This window comes from Chinchilla lanigera, unplaced genomic scaffold (genome assembly GCF_000276665.1).
Source record: "Chinchilla lanigera isolate Chin_1 unplaced genomic scaffold, ChiLan1.0 scaffold00054, whole genome shotgun sequence".
NCBI lineage: Eukaryota > Metazoa > Chordata > Mammalia > Rodentia > Chinchillidae > Chinchilla > Chinchilla lanigera.
This window is the reverse complement of record NW_004955455.1, coordinates 37,312-53,730: the sequence shown is the minus strand read 5'-3', so window position 1 is coordinate 53,730 and position 16,419 is coordinate 37,312. Positions and strand designations below refer to the sequence as shown.

The 16,419-nt window shown below is 56.5% G+C and overlaps 1 protein-coding gene across 1 annotated transcript; it reads left to right on the top strand.

Annotated features, from left to right (window-relative positions):
* Window positions 1-3,036: 3,036 nt before the first annotated feature.
* Crybb3 (crystallin, beta B3) lies at window positions 3,037-8,232 on the top strand. Its single transcript, XM_013520402.1, has 5 exons — window positions 3,037-3,112; window positions 3,966-4,084; window positions 5,164-5,296; window positions 6,303-6,445; window positions 7,966-8,232. The coding sequence occupies exons 1-5, from the start codon at window positions 3,038-3,040 to the stop codon at window positions 8,129-8,131; spliced, it is 636 nt and encodes a 211-aa protein (XP_013375856.1). The 5' UTR covers window position 3,037; the 3' UTR covers window positions 8,132-8,232.
* Window positions 8,233-16,419: the final 8,187 nt, after the last annotated feature.

Below are 16,419 nucleotides of genomic sequence, written 5' to 3'. Positions count from 1 at the left end.
TCGGCACGTCTGTGTGAATGAATGGGGGCTTGGGGGCAGGGGGCCCGGTGCCCTCGCCTGCTGCTGAATCAGTCCCTCCCCGGTGCTGAGCTGTGGGCCCGCAATGGGAGGGAGCTGGGGTCCTGGGGCCACGTGTCATCCACGGCGGGAGGTCATGGAGATGCGGCGGCAGGTTCAGAACAAGGGATTGAACCCTCACTTTGCTACCTCCTGGCTGGAGGCGTCTCGGTTCTCTTAGCTGTGAGGTGGGGGGTGGGCGAGGATCCAGGGCAGGGGTTCTCAGCCTGGTGGACTGCACCCTCCAGAGGTGACCATGGGGAAGAAGATGCTACAGGTCCCTGGTGAGGAGAGGGCAAGGGACGCTGCTCAACGGCCCCCTCTCCATGCCTGCCTCCCACAAATGGGACCTGCTTCCCGATGCCAGCGGTGCTGAGGTCAAGAACTCTCGGTCACCGAGTTGAGACACAAGAAAGTACCAAGCATGGGCAAGTCCTCAGGACCCAAAAGGACACAGTGGGAGGGAGCCACTCTGCCTGCACCCCTCCTCCCTCCCCAGGTGCCTGGCTGGTGATGACTGCCTCCCAGGGTACACACAGGGTGGAGGCCAACCTGGCTCTGTGCTCCCTTGGACTCTCACAGGCTCCAGCGGGGAGCAGAATGGGAGAGTGCGGCTGGGAGTCCTTCAGCAGCTGAGGTGGCATCACCGGATTACCCACCTCCTGTCCCCAGGGGTTTATGCCTACTTGAGGCTTTTTACCCACAGCAAGTAACATGAGAACCTGTTCTTTTCAATTTACTCCTTTCCCCCCTCATCCTCTTGTAACCATTGATGAAATACCTATCAGACAAAACTATAACACTATACTTTTGTCAGATACTTAAAATGCCTGGACATAGTGTCTCCTTACTGGTCACTAAGAAGCTGACCGTCATGATCTTCACTGCTGCTGAGGCTAAACACCCAGGCCTGGGAAAAGCCAGCCTCTCCTTTCCTCAGCTGTGACTTCACATCTCATCTTTAAAGCTGAGTGGCTTTCCATCTCTGATCATAGTTCCTCCTTAAAATGAAGACTATAACAACGCCTCCCGTAAAGATGGTTGGTTGGGTGAACACTAAACATAAGGCTGACAAGCTGGTACAGAGCCTTGCACAGAGCAGTTCTGCAACAGAGAGCTAGTATCAAGGACGCCGTCCACATGAAAAAGTGAAACTTCCCAGATCTGTTCCCAGGGACTGGACTGGAAATTTAGGCCCTCTGGCCCATGCAAACCGGGAGGATTCTGGGGTCCCTGGTGTTAAGAACTGTAGCCCTTGCAAGGGTTCTGTGTACCCCAACAGGAAAATGGTGACACCAAAAGGCCAGAGGCAGGGCACAGGGGGCACCGGAAGCTTTGATGTCCCCTGCCCCTGCCCAGCACTGCCACCTCCCACGGAGCATAGGGGGCCATCTGCTTTCGAAGTCATCAGAGGCCTCGCTGAGAAGACAGGCCGGGGGCCTCCGCAGGCTGCTATTGGAGTGAAGTGGCCCGGACACAATCGGAGGGACAGGGCGCTGCCTCAGCAGGCCAGGATGTGCTGGGCTGTCAGAACAGGCCCATAAAAAGGACAGTCACCGGGAGAGGCCGCGTGTGCAGACGTCCTTCCGGCTCCTGTCTGTCTGTCCTGTCCAGAGGCTACAGCACAGGTTCCTTGAGAGATGGGCGGGGTAGGGGAGGCGGGGCTGCCCTGACAGGAGGAGCTTGGTGACCTCCTGGGGGCGCATGGCTGGCCCCTGGGTAATGCTGGGGATCCTGAGGGTGGGGCCGAGCAACAGGACCGGCTGGGGGAGGCGGGGCGCGCTGCAATGTCTGTGTTAGAGGGTGGTGGCCAGGGTCAGAGCCTCCAGGCTGAGCAGCTCTGAGGATGAGGGAAAACTCAAGAGCCGCCCAGGGCCCTGCGCGTCCCCAGCAGCGGGACTGGGGCTGTTTTTGGCTTAGGCTGGCCGCACCTGACCAGCGGCTGCAGCCGTGCACGTCACAGCCCCGTGTGCACAGCACATGGGCCCCATGGCCACGTGTGCCCAGTGTGCAGCAAGCCGTGGGCAGGGACCGTGGTGCGTGAGCGCGGGCGTGGGGTGGGCACGAGGGCACCTTGTATACCATTGTGTGTCTGCACAGTTGCACACAGCCACGTGCCCAGACACAGAACTGTCCTGAGCGTGCCATTCGGGGGAGTCCTGCCACGTGACAGCTTCACGTGACAGCCCAGGGGCCTGGGCTGCGTGTCACAGTGCGCAGCGCAGTGAAGGGGAACTGTGTGTCTGAGTCTGTGTCTGCGTCCTGAAGTGGCTGGTACAGCTAGTGCTCAGTGAGTGTTTATAGAATGAGTAGCTGACAGCGTAGACCCTGACCGGAAGCGGGTGCTCAAGGCCCTGGTCTCTCACACGTCCTTTCTCTGGATGTCATCTGTCTGTCCTTTCCCACTGCCATCGGTGGCCTGCCGTTCACCCTGGTCACCTGGCCCAGGGCCTGGCACTGAGTAGGTGCTCACAGAGTCACTGGGGAAGGGGGTGACAGTAAGCAAAGACTGTCCTGCTCAGAGTGTGGAGGTGGGGAGGTGCCTGGGAAGAAACCCCCCCGGCCAGACTCTGGCCTGGGTCCAGGGGTGACGCCTCTGCAGAAGGCTCCAAAGCCCCCATTTTGGAGGGAGCAGTGGAGCATGGGGGCAAGAACATGGGCTTGGGCCAGGCCCACTTGGGGCCTCTTTCTCACTGTGTGCCACAGAGAAGTGGCTTTACTTCCCTGGGCCTCAGTTCCCTCTGTAAAATGGGGCTCCTGGTCCCACTGACTGTCACAGCCTACATGACCCATGGGAGGTGTTCAGCTGGTGTTTGTTGAATGACTGAATGATCAGTGCAGTTCATGAGTCGTGATCACATCCCAAAGGCAGTAAGGTTCTTAGCTCTGCCTCTGTTCCAATAACGTCAACACCGGGGTCTGCCAGGCTGCACCTGGTGACCCAGTCTCCTTTGCTTTGAAGCCAGAGCGTTCCTGAGACATGGCGGAACAGCACGGGGCACCAGAGCAGGCTGCAGCTGGCAAGAGCCACGGAGGCCTTGGGGGCGGCTACAAGGTACTGGGCAGAGGGGTACTTGGGGCTCCAAGCCCGGAGCTGCGCCTGAGCTCAGAGGCTGCTTCCCACCAGGAACCCTCTCTCCAAGAGGAGCAGCGCCCTCCCCAGCACAGCCAAGAACCTGCTTCTCCACTTCCCTGCACCTTCCTGCGTCCTGTCTACAAGCCCCACCAGCCAGAGGCAGGAAGGAGTCAGGAGGGCAGCTTCTCACACCCTCCACCCTGCCTCGCCTAGGCCCCAGGTCTCACCCACTCTGGGCCTCAACAGCCCGCACTCCAGGCCCCCAGATGCAGTGTGAGAGCCCAGGGCAGGGTGGCTGCCTCTAGGGCCCTTTGGAGGAGCCCGAGGAGAAAATACGGACAGGCTTGTGTTTTTTCCTTTGTGGTACTGGGGAAGCCTTCGCCTACTGAGCTACATTCCCAGCTGTCTCCCCCACCTCTATTTTGGTCTTTTTTTTTTTTTTTTTTTAATCTTGCTAAATTGCCCAAGATGAGTTCCAACTTGAGATCTTCCTGCCTCAGCTTCCCCTATTGCTAGGATTATGGGCGTTCACCGCTAGGTTCAGGTTCTGAGGGCATTCTGGTCTCATCTTCAAGAGAGGAGGACAACGGGCCAGGAAGGCAGCGTCCAAGATCTGCTGCCCTTAGGCCTGATCCTCAGAGACCCTGCATGCGGTTCTAGCGACCAAGGGCCTCTCTGCCTGGCGATCCCGGCCAATGGGTCCAGGCCACCAGGGGGCAGTGCGGGCGCACCGAGGGCTGAGGGCTGGTTGGCTCCCCTGCGCCTTAAGGGGCAGCAGGGGCTGCAGGTGGGGGCCTGGCGGGCTGGGGTGTTCAGGACGCTGCTCTTCCAGGTGACCGTGTACGAACTGGAGAACTTCCAGGGCAAGCGATGCGAGCTCACGGCCGAGTGCCCCAACCTGACCGACGGGCTGCTGGAGAAGGTGGGCTCCATCCAGGTGGAGTCCGGCCCGTGAGTACCCAGCGGCCGCACAGCCCGCGCTGCCTGAGCCTGCCGGGACTGGGACTGGGGGACAGGGGTCCTGCTTGCAACTCAGAATTATTTGCGAGGGGGCCTTTGGTAAATTCCCTCCCTTCTCTGGCCTCAGTTTACCCATCTGCTAATGGGAGAGTGGAATTGTAGTTCCTTTTAGCATCCTTCTAGCTCTTGATTTCTGGGGTAAATGGCAGAGTACTGGGGAGAGGGCAGAGAAAGATGCCTGGCACAGCCTTGAATATTCAATTTACATATATATTAATGGAATTTAATATTTATAATTTTGAAAAATTATAAACAAGCTACATTCCCAACCCTTTTTTAATTTTTAAAAATTTTGAAACAAGCTGTCACTAAATCACTACGTTGCCCAAGCTGAGGTCAAAGTTGGGATCGATCCTCCTGCCTCAGCCTCCCAGAGTGGTAGGATTACAGGCAGTAACATCTGGAATTTAATGTGAATTATATCATGAGTCCTCATTGTGTGAGAAAGGTGCCATTCTTATCTCCTTTTATAGTTGAGGAAACTGAGGCCAAAGTGTTAGGTGTCCCTCCCGTGCCCACAGGTAAGCAGGGGTCCCAGCTTGGCTCTGCATCCCTGCCGACAGACGGGCAGTGCGGGCGGTGGCCCCATCTGTAGTGTTGGGCAAGCCATGCGCTCCCTGGACCTCTTCTCACCTGTGCAGTGGGGGTGACAGTGGCACTGCATCGGAGGGAAAGTTGGTGAAGATGAACTGAGTGGTGGGGAGGGGAGTGAAGAGGAGGCGGAGGAGGAGTCGCCCAAGGAGTCCTGACTTCCTGTCCGGTATTGCTGGACCTTTCTGAGCATCCTACACAGAGGCGGACATCAAACCCATCCTCAGTGACATCTGCTTGGATGTATCTCTGGCCCAGGGTCCCATATGTACCCAGTAGGTCCCTGTAGCGCCTTCGAGGCAGGTCGGCTTGGGAACGGGGAGGGTGCCGAGCGGAAGTCGGTGGCTCCTGGGTCCTGCCCGCCCTTAATCTGGGTCCTGCGGCTGCCATGCAGGTGACCCTGGCCCCTCCTCCCCCAGGTGGCTGGCGTTCGAGCGCAGGGCCTTCCGCGGGGAGCAGTTCGTCCTGGAGAAGGGGGACTACCCGCGCTGGGACGCCTGGTCCAGCAGCCGCCACAGCGACAGCCTGCTGTCCCTCCGGCCTCTGCACGTTGTGAGTAGCGGTCTTGCCACGTCCTGCAGCCCTGGGGGCGGGGCTCTGGAGCTGATTCACAAGCGCCCCAGGTGGGCCGGCCCCAGAGAGGCCCCCACATCTCCGGCGTAAATGATCCTGTAGCACAAGAAGTCAGCTACTGAATGGGCACCGAGTGGGGGTGTGGACACCAGGGTTCCCAACCTGAATGGGCCCAGGTGACCCTGGGGCCTCCCTCTGTGACCCTATTAAATTAGAAGCCGCACCGTCCGTCTCAGATCTGCACTGGGGTCGTAGGAAGGCAGCCCGGTAAATAACTGCACAAAGTTACCTCGAAATAGTTCCCCTTTTCCCCTCGAGTTTCGCTAACGCTCGCTCGAATGGGACACAGCCCACCGTAGCGTTTACAATGTCCCCACTTCATTCACGCCCAGTGGCTGCTTCAGCCCTTTCTCTGGGTCCTGGAACAGTGCTTCTCAGGGGACAGTGGAAAGGGAAAGCGGGAAGATTAAATCAGGATCTTGCTTAGTAGAGGGGATCCTTGGACTTTTTTTCCCCCTGGTAGTGGGGATTGAACCCAGAGCCTTGGCACTGAGCTGCTTCCTCAGCCTTTTTATTCTTTATTTTGAGAAGAACCTTTTTATTCTTTATTTTAGTCTTTATTCTTAGTCTCACTACGTCACTAAGTTGGCCACGCTGGGCTTGAACTTGGGATCCTCCTGCCTCAGCCCCCCAGAGTGCCGAGAGTAAAGGCGGGTGCCATGGCACCCGTCTATATTAATACTTTTGATCTGCCACACTCTCTGGGCCGGTTTCCCAGTCAAAGGTCGGGGTTGAACGAGATCCAAGATCCGTTAGGGCCCTTTCGGCTTCACGCCCTGTGGCCGTAAGCTTCCCAGCGTGACCCGCCCTGAGTTCCTCCCGCCTGCCGCGGTTGGGGGTGACTTGCTGATTCTTTCCTGCTCCGGAGCTCGTGCTCCCCGTTCCGGGTGCGGGAGCAGCGGGCTCACCCGACTGTCGCCCCTAGGATGGCCCAGACCACAAGCTGCACCTGTTTGAGAGCCCCGCCTTCAGCGGCCGCAAGATGGAAATCGTGGACGACGACGTGCCCAGCCTGTGGGCTCACGGTTTCCAGGACCGCGTGGCCAGCGTCCGCGCCATCAACGGGACGTAAGAGACATCCCCTCCTGGCCCTGCCCTCCTCTGACCACGCCCTCCTCTGGCCACGCCCTCCTCTGGCCACGCCCCTGGCCACGCCTTCCTCTGGCCCTGCCTCCTTTGTCCCCGCCCCTCCGTCCCCGCCCAAACCATCCCTCCTAATTTAGCTCCGATTTCATACCTGATGTTTTGGGTGGTTCCTGGGCCCTGGAAGGTCCCGCCAGGCATCCCTCATGAGGCAACTGTCCAGTTGGCTGCCTCTCACACCCTTGGGAGTTCTAGGCAGCCTTGACTCCAAGAACTTTTCTCTTTTAAACCTGGTGTGGTAGTGCATACCTGTAATCCCAGCACCACGGGAGGCTGAGCAGCAGGATTGCAAATTCCAGCCCAGCCTGAACAATTTAGTGAGATTCTGACTAAAAATAAAAAATAAAAAGGTCTAGGTCTTAGCTCAGCGCGAAGGCCCTGGGTTCAATCTTCAGTGGCATCCCTGCCCGACAAAAAAGTTTCATTAAGTGAAATCTGTCCATCTGTCCCCATCTAAGTATTTACTCCTCTTCTGAACTTTCCCAGGCCCTAGAACTGGTTCTCGGAAATTTTTCCCATTCATAAGCCTTGTCCTTCTTACCAAGGGATCTGGGATGTATATAGCCGTCTAGGTGTGGCCTGAGTGATACACAAGAGCAGGCATATTACCTCCCTCCTTCCAGGCTTAATATCACTGTTAATGCAACCGCAGGGCCCTTCTCTTTGTTGGCGATTACATCTCTCTTGTGGGCCTGTGATCCTGAGCTGGACTTAATGGTTTTTTACTGAGCATCTACTCTGTGCCCACTGTGGGGATTACAGGGGGCTGTAAGGAGGACACAGCCCCTGTCCTCAAGAATTTCACAGTCTGACAGGGAGAGAGATGAGGAAACAAGTATTCACATGGGATTGTGATCAGGATTGTGCAGGCAGGCGCGGCACTAGGAGTCCTGGCAGGTACCTCACTCAGCCTGAGAGGGTCCGGAACGGCTTTAACACGAACAGACAACTAATCTGAGTTGAAAAGGATGTGCACACCGGCACACCTGCACTCTGGGAGGCTGAGGCAGGAGGTCTGCCAGTTCAAGTTAGTGAGAACCTGTCTGAAAATTTAAAATGCAAATAATGTAAATAAAGGGCAGGAGATGTAGCTCAGTGTAAAGGGCCTGGGTTTGATCCCCAGTACTGGAGAGCGGCAGGGGGAGAAGAGAAAGGGGAGAGAGAGAGACAGAGACAGAGAGAGACAGAGACTCCACATTCGGGCCGAAGGAACAGCGTGTACAAAGGCTCGCAGGCAGGGCAGGTTGGGGAAGCAGGGTAGGAGGCCGGCTAGGAGGCCGGCGTGAGTGCGGGGAGGTGAGGCAGAGCTGCTGCGCGAGCAGGGCGGAGCCTGGGTTCCTCCGGGACCCCGGGACCTGGGGGAAGCTGGGGGGCGGGGGGCGAGGGGGCGGCGGTGGAGGGGGCGCTGGGGGCCGCGCCTCTCACCGCGCCGCCCTGGCCCGCAGGTGGGTCGGCTACGAGTTTCCCGGCTACCGCGGGCGCCAGTTCGCCTTCGAGCGCGGCGAGTACCGGCACTGGAACGAATGGGCCGCCGGGCAGCCGCAGATGCAGTCGGTGCGCCGCGTCCGCGACCAGAAGTGGCACAAGAGGGGCTGCTTCCTCAGCAGCTGAAGAAGCCCGGGCCTCAGGCGCGAGAAGAGGAGGCCTCCGGGCTGGGGCCAGGGCCGTTCTGTCCCCTTCCCCAGGCCTGCTTAATAAAGCCTGGGGTCAATCCCCACCTGCCACCGGCCTCACTGTCCCTTCCTGGGGCCAGGCTGCGGGAGGGACAGGGCTGGAGAAGGCTCCGGGCTGAGGGCTCTGGGCCCCAGACAAAGTTCTGAGCTTTGCCTGTACCCTCGGCCTGTAAGCCAATCAGCTGCGGCTACGACATTGCCTGCCACGTCTGCTGTTTGCCGGCCCGTGTGTATCCACTGACTGACCGTCCACCTTCCATCCCTCATTCCTCATCCGGCATCCCTCCTCTCACCCATCCATCCCATCCATCATCCACCCATCCCGCCATGTGTCCCTTCCTCCATTCACCCGCCCGTTTATCCCTCCAGCCACACGGCTCTCCTGTATCCCTCCATGCATGCGTCCATCCACTCTTCCTTCCATCTTTTCATTTCCTTCTTCCTATTGGTTTATCCACCCCTACCTCTATCCACCCATCTTTCTATCCGTCCTTCCATCCATTCATTGTCAGCTCTTCCTTCCCCGAATCCGTTTCTGTCAGTCCATGCTGCCTTGCCCTTCCATCCGTGCTTTCATCCATTAATTCATCGGTCCTTCCATCCACCCTTCCTTTCTCCCATCCACCCGTCTGTCCACCATTTCCCCCTCAATCTCTCTGCTGTCCTCAGTTTATGCTACAAAAGCCAGGCCTTGTTCCAGGCCTGGGGACACAGCCTGAAGTCAAGGTCTCACTTTCTATGGGAGAAAGAAAACACGTGACCCAGTCGATTCTGAGGGTAATGTGGGGAGGGAGGGAGTGCTAAGGAGAACAAGCAGTTGGGGCGCAGAGCTGGAAGTCGTGGGGGCAGGGAACACTGCTCCGAAGACGTGACCTTGAGGCCAAGATATGAACGGACATGAGCACATTGTGGGAAGGCTGAGGCAGGAACGTACCTGGGTGACAAGAGCTGGCAAGGAGGACAGTTGCCATTTAGGGCTCTGACTTTTCTCTGAAGGGCCGGGAAGGGGCTCCAGGGGCCGGCTGAGCTGGAATGGCGCAGCCCCTTCTGTGCCGCTGCAGCTCTGTCCCCGGCCCAGGGGTCTCCTGTGGCCTAGCTGCGGGTCATCCCCATCCCCTTCTCCCACCTCGATGGCTGCTCTGAGCCGTTGAAGCCCTGTCAGGCTGAAAAGATGGTAGAGTTGCCGAGGCAGTGCCAGGCATTGAGGGTCCCTTCTGTCTCGGAGTGGGAAGAAGAGGGGGTGTCCGGCCTGACAGTGTTGACAGCTGACTTCCGCAGGCACACTGGGGGTCAGCCCCGCCCTCCCTCCTCCACGTCCCTCCTGCCTCTGTTCCCTGTCACTCAGCCACCTGCAGTCCCCCCGCCCCCACCCCTGCTCAGGCAGCTGGTGCGTGGGAGGCTGGGGGAGCGCATTGAAAGGAACCTGGTGGTTTGTAGTGATTCCAACCTGCGTGTTTTCCAAAGGAATGTACAGCTCAGAAATCACTGCAACTTTGCCTGGGTGGGTGTGGGGAGCCGGGGTAGGCCTCAGATTCGAATGGGTCAGGCCAGGGCTTGGTCTTCCATGTGGGGACAGCGGCCCCCTCTCTGTCCCCTTCCTCCAACTCACATCTCCCTGTGCCAGGGCTCTTCACACCCCATCCCACTGCATCCCCCCGAATCCACCAGGAGGCAGGCCGGGCTCTCAGTCTGGTTAACAGATGAGCAGACCGAAGCGCAGGGAGCCAGGAGGCCCTTCCCAGGGCCACACGGACAAGCAGAAGCAGGGCGGAGACCGACGCCTGAGTACCAGCTCCTGGGCACTCAGACCTGAGTCCACTCTGACTCACGCACCAGGGACAGCGGGCCCCTGGAAGCAGAGGAGGAAGGAAAGCAACGGTCCCAAGCAGTTGCCATAGCAACAGTAGTAATAACAGCCACCGCCAGAGCTGCTGTGCAGCTAAGAGCACAGACAGGCGATAACGACTCTGGTGTGCAGAGGGAAACTCTGCATCAGAGGACAGACGTCCATTGCCTCAGTACCACAGCTTCTGCCACATTCAGGGCTGGCTCCAAAACCCCATTTTCCATGCTCATGGGCTATTGAGGCTGCGGTCGGCCCATCTGATGCTCTTGCGCCTGGTGCTGGCCATGGCGATGTTTATTGAGCACCTACTGTGTACTCCTAGCACTAGGCAGCATCAAAATGGTCCAACATAGGCTCCAGGGGTGGGGGTGGGGGTCAAGGGAAGCCTTTCGGGGAAGCTGATGCTATGTGTATCAGTATGCCTACCTTTCTCAGACCGAACACGAACCCTGCCTGGCTTAGAGCTGTGCTGATTCTAGAGATGGGGGCCAGCTGGACCCCAAATCCACAACAGCTGCAGGTAGTCACTGGTGTCCAAATGACCCTGTCCAAAACCTCAAGGCTATAATAACCATCTTCTCTCTGCAAGTACACCATGCTTTATCCCACTCAGGCTTATGGTCCCCCAGGAGGCTCAGAGAGGGCAAGTCAACTGCCAAAGTCACACAGCCAGGGGAAAGCAAGCTAGGATTTGATCCAGGTGCAACTCTGAAAACTGCTCTTAGCTCCAACATAGGCATAGGCTCTGTCTCCTACAGGGCCAGATCCTGAGAGTGACCAAGAAGCAAGAGTGTGTATCCTTCAGTTATAGCAGATGAAGTTTAATTACTGGTTTGACAGGCAGTACTGCTCAGTGGTTAGCGACAGTATGGTCAAAGGATTGGGGGCAGTAAGACTGAATGGAGCCCTCCTAGGCATTGCCACTCGCTGTGTGCCTTTGGGAAAACTGTAGAACCTCTCTGTCCTGTTTCTTTGTCTGTGACCTGGAGACAGTAAGGCTAAATATCTCTCTCACACCTTGTGAGAACTGACCCGAGTAAACTTCGTAGAGAGGGCGCAGAACCAAGTGGGGCCCATAGGCTTCCTCCCCAAGACCTTGCCTTGCAGTGTTGGGGGGCCACTTCCAGCTGCCAGCATAGCATCCCCATGTGTCTGGGGCATCCTCCTGCACCTAGGGACAATTCTGGGCAATTAGCAGCCATTTGGAGCAGCTTCTACTCAGTGACTAGGGGACCAGGTACCCAGACCCTCAGCCCTCAAATGGAGCCTTTCCAAGCCTTTCACCATTTGGGGAAATCCTGGCTCAAGCAGCCGTGCTGTTTGTAACATTTGTGTCACCAATCTTCCTGGGGCCACTGCACACACAGCTGTCATCAAGGTACCTGCAGTTCTCCATTAACAGCTTTGCCCAGTCTACTCATGGTGAATAGAGAGCTGCTTTCTTACACTGCCTGGCATAGGCATGTTGGTGGTACACATTGCCTTGCAGCATTCTTCTGTATTTATATTCAGGACAGCTTATTATTTGTGTTGAAAGTGTGTATGTAGGTGGGTTATATTACCTACTTCACGTCAAAAGAGTGATGGGGCTGTCACTAATACCTGCTGTAAGAAAGGAGTGTGACTTCAGATGGTCATGAAAACCGTCAGCCCCACGATCTCAAAGGCACCTTCTTGTTCTGACTCCTTTGCAGCTAAGGGCCAGATGGTGTTTGCCCAATGGGCTCACCATAGCCCATTCTCTTAAAGGGTCAGGAAGATGAGGCCGGTATTAGCCAGCTTTCTTGTCACTGAGACACAGTACTCAAGACCCACAACCTGAAGGAGGAGAGGTTTAATGTCTCACAGTTTCAGTCCATGGCTGGCAGGTTCCAAGGCAGGAGCATCACGGTGGAAGAGCCTGGTGGAGAAGAGCTGCTCAGTTCATGGCATCTGGGAAGCAGAATGGGGGAGCAGTGCCAGAGATGGAGGAGCAGGCACCAGATATAGTTCCCAAGACCACATCTCCATGACACACTCAGACACACCCAGGACTGTGCTTACTAATCTTGGTGTTTCTTAATCCAGTGAGGTCAATATCTCAGGGTTAATAGTCACACGTGGTTTGGGAATGCCAAGCCTTTCCCTTCTGGGTATCAGTCAAGGTATGCTGCAGCAACAAACAGCCCTCACGTCTTGGTGGTATAACACAGCAAAGGCTTATTTCTCACATGCTGCCTGTGCAGCACTTCTCCGCACGATCACGCAGGGATCCAAGCCAACAGGGACACTGCCAGCTCACAACACCTCCACCTCAGGGTGATGGAAGAGGAGACGGTGTTGGGGGATCCAGCTCTTGCAGTTAAATGGCTTCACCTGGAAACTGCATCCCTCATGTTGATTGGTTAGAATGAGTCATGTGACTTCCACCCCGAGCTGATTTCGAGAAGAGCCAGGGATACCTGCTCCCTGAAATCTTGTGCTGGCTCCTCTCTTTCCTGCCTGCATCCCCTTTCTACTTCCTGGAGTCCCACCCAATAAATGATTTGTACTCGAACTCTCATCTTAGGGTTTGCTTTGGTAGAGCCTGAACTTAGACATTCTCACTCTCTTTGATTTATTCGTTTATTTGTTTGTTCATTCATTCGGCCAGGTAACAAATATTTTCTGAGCACCTAATGTGTGCTGGACCCTATGCAGGCCCCGAGGGGCCAGAGGTGGCTGAACTCACCATCCAGACAAGCAAATCACCCAGGTCCCACCAAAACCACAGAAGTAGCCAGGCATGGTGGTGCACACCTGTAATCCCAGCACTCAGGAGGCTGAGGCAAGAAGAGTGCTGTGAGTTCGAGGCCAGCGACACCTGGCTGCCAGTAACACCCTGCAGAATCCTGCATGTACCTGTCCCGCAAGTCCTCACCAGACACATTGCTGGAGGTGGTGACACAGGAATGAGTGCGTGTGAAGAAATGCTCAGGTTGCCCATTATTTCTGTCCTCGCACCTAGTCTGAGTAAGGAGATACCAAAAAGAAATAAGGATAAGAACCAGGTATGATGGTGCATTCCCATAATCCCAGCACCCTGGGAGGCTGAGGCAGGAGGATCTCAAGTTTGAGCCCAGCCTGGGCAACTTAGTGACTTAGCAAGACGCCATTTTGGAATGAAAATTTTTATAAGGGCTGGGGATATAATTCAATGTGAGGGCCCTGGGTTCAATCCCCAGTACTGGAAAAACAGGAAGGAAAAGAGGAAAGAAGCATGGAAGGAAGGGAGAGAGGGAGGGAGAGCAGGCGGTCAGGCTTTGAAAACTGCAGCCACTGCATGTCCATACTACTGAATGCATGCGAGGTGCCGCTCCCGAGGTGGCCCACGGTCCCGGTCGGAGCCCGCTGGGGCACACCCATTCGCCGGGTTTCAGAGGGAGAAGCTGTGCACCCTGCCACGCCCACGGATGTAGATCTGTACAGGGCAGAAGAGGGGAACTTCAGTTTACTGCTGAGGAACCTGGGGAATGAGGAGAGCGGTAGTGTGGGCTGAAGACTTTGGAGTCTACAGCTCTGAGATCTGTGCCCGAGGCCCAGCTTTATCATTCCCCGCCCCTATGAGTGGGCTGAGACTGCCCCTTCCCTGAGCCTCAGTTTATTTACCTGTAAAAATAGGGATGATCACCAAACCTTCCTCCAGTCTGCTTTGCCCTTTCCATCCGCCCAGAACAGGTTCCTGGATAAGAATAATGCAAGGTGCCCAGGGAAAGGCCTTTACTCCTGATGGGGAAACAGGCCTAGAGAAGAGGATTTTACATGTTAGTAAGAAGCATTATAGTTTAAAGATTAAGATGTCAACCTGATGCAAGTTCAAGATCTGTTCTGATTCACTCCTGGCTATGTGATCTTGGACAAGTTACTTAACCTCTCTGAGCCTCAGCTATCGGTACTAATAATACCTATCTCGGAGATGATTGTAAAGTAAAAGAACTCCCAGGGAGCTAAGTATCAGCCCAATCCACAAAGTCCATCTTCACTATTCACTGACTGTGCAACCTCTAACAAGTTGCTTAACCTCTCTGAGCTTCAACTTTCTCCTCTATAAAATGGGATCATCAGCAAGTAGAACAAAGTCCTGTTGAGAGGTTGGAAGGACTGGAGGAGGTACATATAGACAATGCTTGTCTCATGATACACTCTCACACTATCTAACTGTTAAAAATTCTTTCTCATTCAGATATAACCATCTTGTAATCCATCCAAGATGAATACAATTAACATTCAAATCTTAATGGAGATCTATTACAGGCGGAGTTGTGAGCAAAATGATATGCTGACATCTGAACCCCCCATGCCTGACATTGTGGATTTATTGACACACAGGATGTTGACAGACACAGCAAAGGCAAAACGGTGCCATTAGGGTGGCCCTAATCCAGGGACAGGAGAGCCTGTAGAAAGGGCATCCTGGACACAGACAGGAGGAAGAGGCAGACAGGGGGACAGCAGCGACGCCAGGGATGGCCCGGCAGGAGCCTGAAGGGGGAAACCCACCCCGCGGCCCTCAGACAGCACCTGGGTTCCAGACTCCGGTCTGTAAGAACCGAGCACAGGCCGCAGCAGTGGGGCAGCCAGCTTGCTCGGGGCTCAGCCTCTGCAGCAGCTGCGGGAAACCAGAACCGCCAAGGGGAGGGGCGAGGAGACAGGCTGCCCGAGGAGCAGGTGGGCAGGCGAGTCATCTGCACAAGGATGTACAGGGTCTCTGTGGGGAGGGGAAGGGGCTGTGGGGAATGACGTGGGAGATGTGCGCTTCCACGGGCAGGCGGTGGGGCCTGAGATGGTAGTGGTAGAGAAAGAAGAGGAAGGCAGGGAAGGCAGCAAGAAGGCAGGCCAGCAGGACAGGGGGACAGAGGGACAGTGGGACAGTGGAACAGCAGGACAGTGGGACAGCAGGACAGCAGGACAGCACAGCTATGGCTTACAGGCTGCACACAGCACTGCCCGCTTCACAGCACTCAGCAGGCCCAGCACCCACACGCACCACTCCAAAAGCCGGGTCCCTGGAACACCCCATAGAACCAGAGGGCAGCACCGCATACCTAAATACCAGTGGCACCCGTGAGCCCAAAGGTGGAGGAAACGGGCATGGTGTACTTGTTCTAGCAGGCCGGCACTAGACAGTGGCCCCATGGGCAGCAGAAGACAAGCGCAGCCTCGTCCACCGGTGTGTTGGCCTTGGCCAGGCCCACCCTGTAGCACAGATGCCCTGCTGGGCCCCACAGGTCAGGGCTGATGTCGCGGGCAACAGGTAGGAGGAGTGCCCTTGCCTTTGCTGCACAGAGCCAGGCAGAGGCGCCCTCTGCTGCCCACTGGTAAGGTCAGTGCTGGGAGGAGCAGGGCTGGAGGGCCAGGTTGGCGGAGCGGCTGGAGGGTGTTGTGTGGAGCACTGGCAAGCCAGGCTTGGGAGTTTCCTTCCCCTCATCAAACACCCCCAACTCAATGAGGGGTGGTTTGGTAGCAGATGACAGGTTGAGTTCCACCCGGGAACCCAGCTCTGAGCTCCAAGGGGTGGCCCACACTGAAGTCTGGATGCATGCATAGCCCTGAGACACCTTCCCACCTAGGCCAAGTGCCCCAGCCATGACTGCCCCATCTGTGATGGGCTTGGCTGGCCCGGGAGGGCGAAGTGGCCCACTGGGTTCAGGAATCCACATCCCCTCAGGGATGGGTGCTCTGTTCCCTGCAAGCCCAGCTACCACGAAGTAATCCTTTTACTTCGTGGCCTTTTTCTGTCACTAGCAGGGGGAAGGGAGGCTTCTCCGCCAGGGCACCCCCTTTACTCTGCCAGGCCTGTGGCAGCAGGGGATTAAGGTGGGGCTCGGAGGCTGGGCTGGCAGATGCAAGGTGGGGTTGGGGTGGACATAATACCTTGATTTGGCCACCACACCTGCCGGGGGCAAGTGGAGAAAGAAAAGGCTACCGAGGGCACCTGAGTGCAGTGTGCAGAGAAGATCTGGGTGTCCCAGTGTCCTGTCACTCCACGAGCTCGGGGTGCATGGTCCTCCAGCTCCTGTGGCAGCGGGGGTCCAGCGCTGCTCAGCGTACCCTGCTTTCTCCACCCCCCTCCCCCAGGGCTGGCCATGGCCTACTCCGTGTTTAATGGAGGCACCACATACTATGTCCCACAGTGGCTGTACGACTTGCGTCTCAATCTCTTGTTGCCTTTAACCCACCCAGTGTGTGGCGCCCTCTTCCTGCTGCCCTAGGGATCTAACGCACACACTTACCATGTGTCCAGCAAAGTAAGATGCTGCAGAGGACGCCATGATAACCAGGCAGATGACGTCACCGCCCCCATGAGGCTTATCACTGGGAAGACAGAACAAACATGAGCAGCAGAATGTCAGGTGGTGACA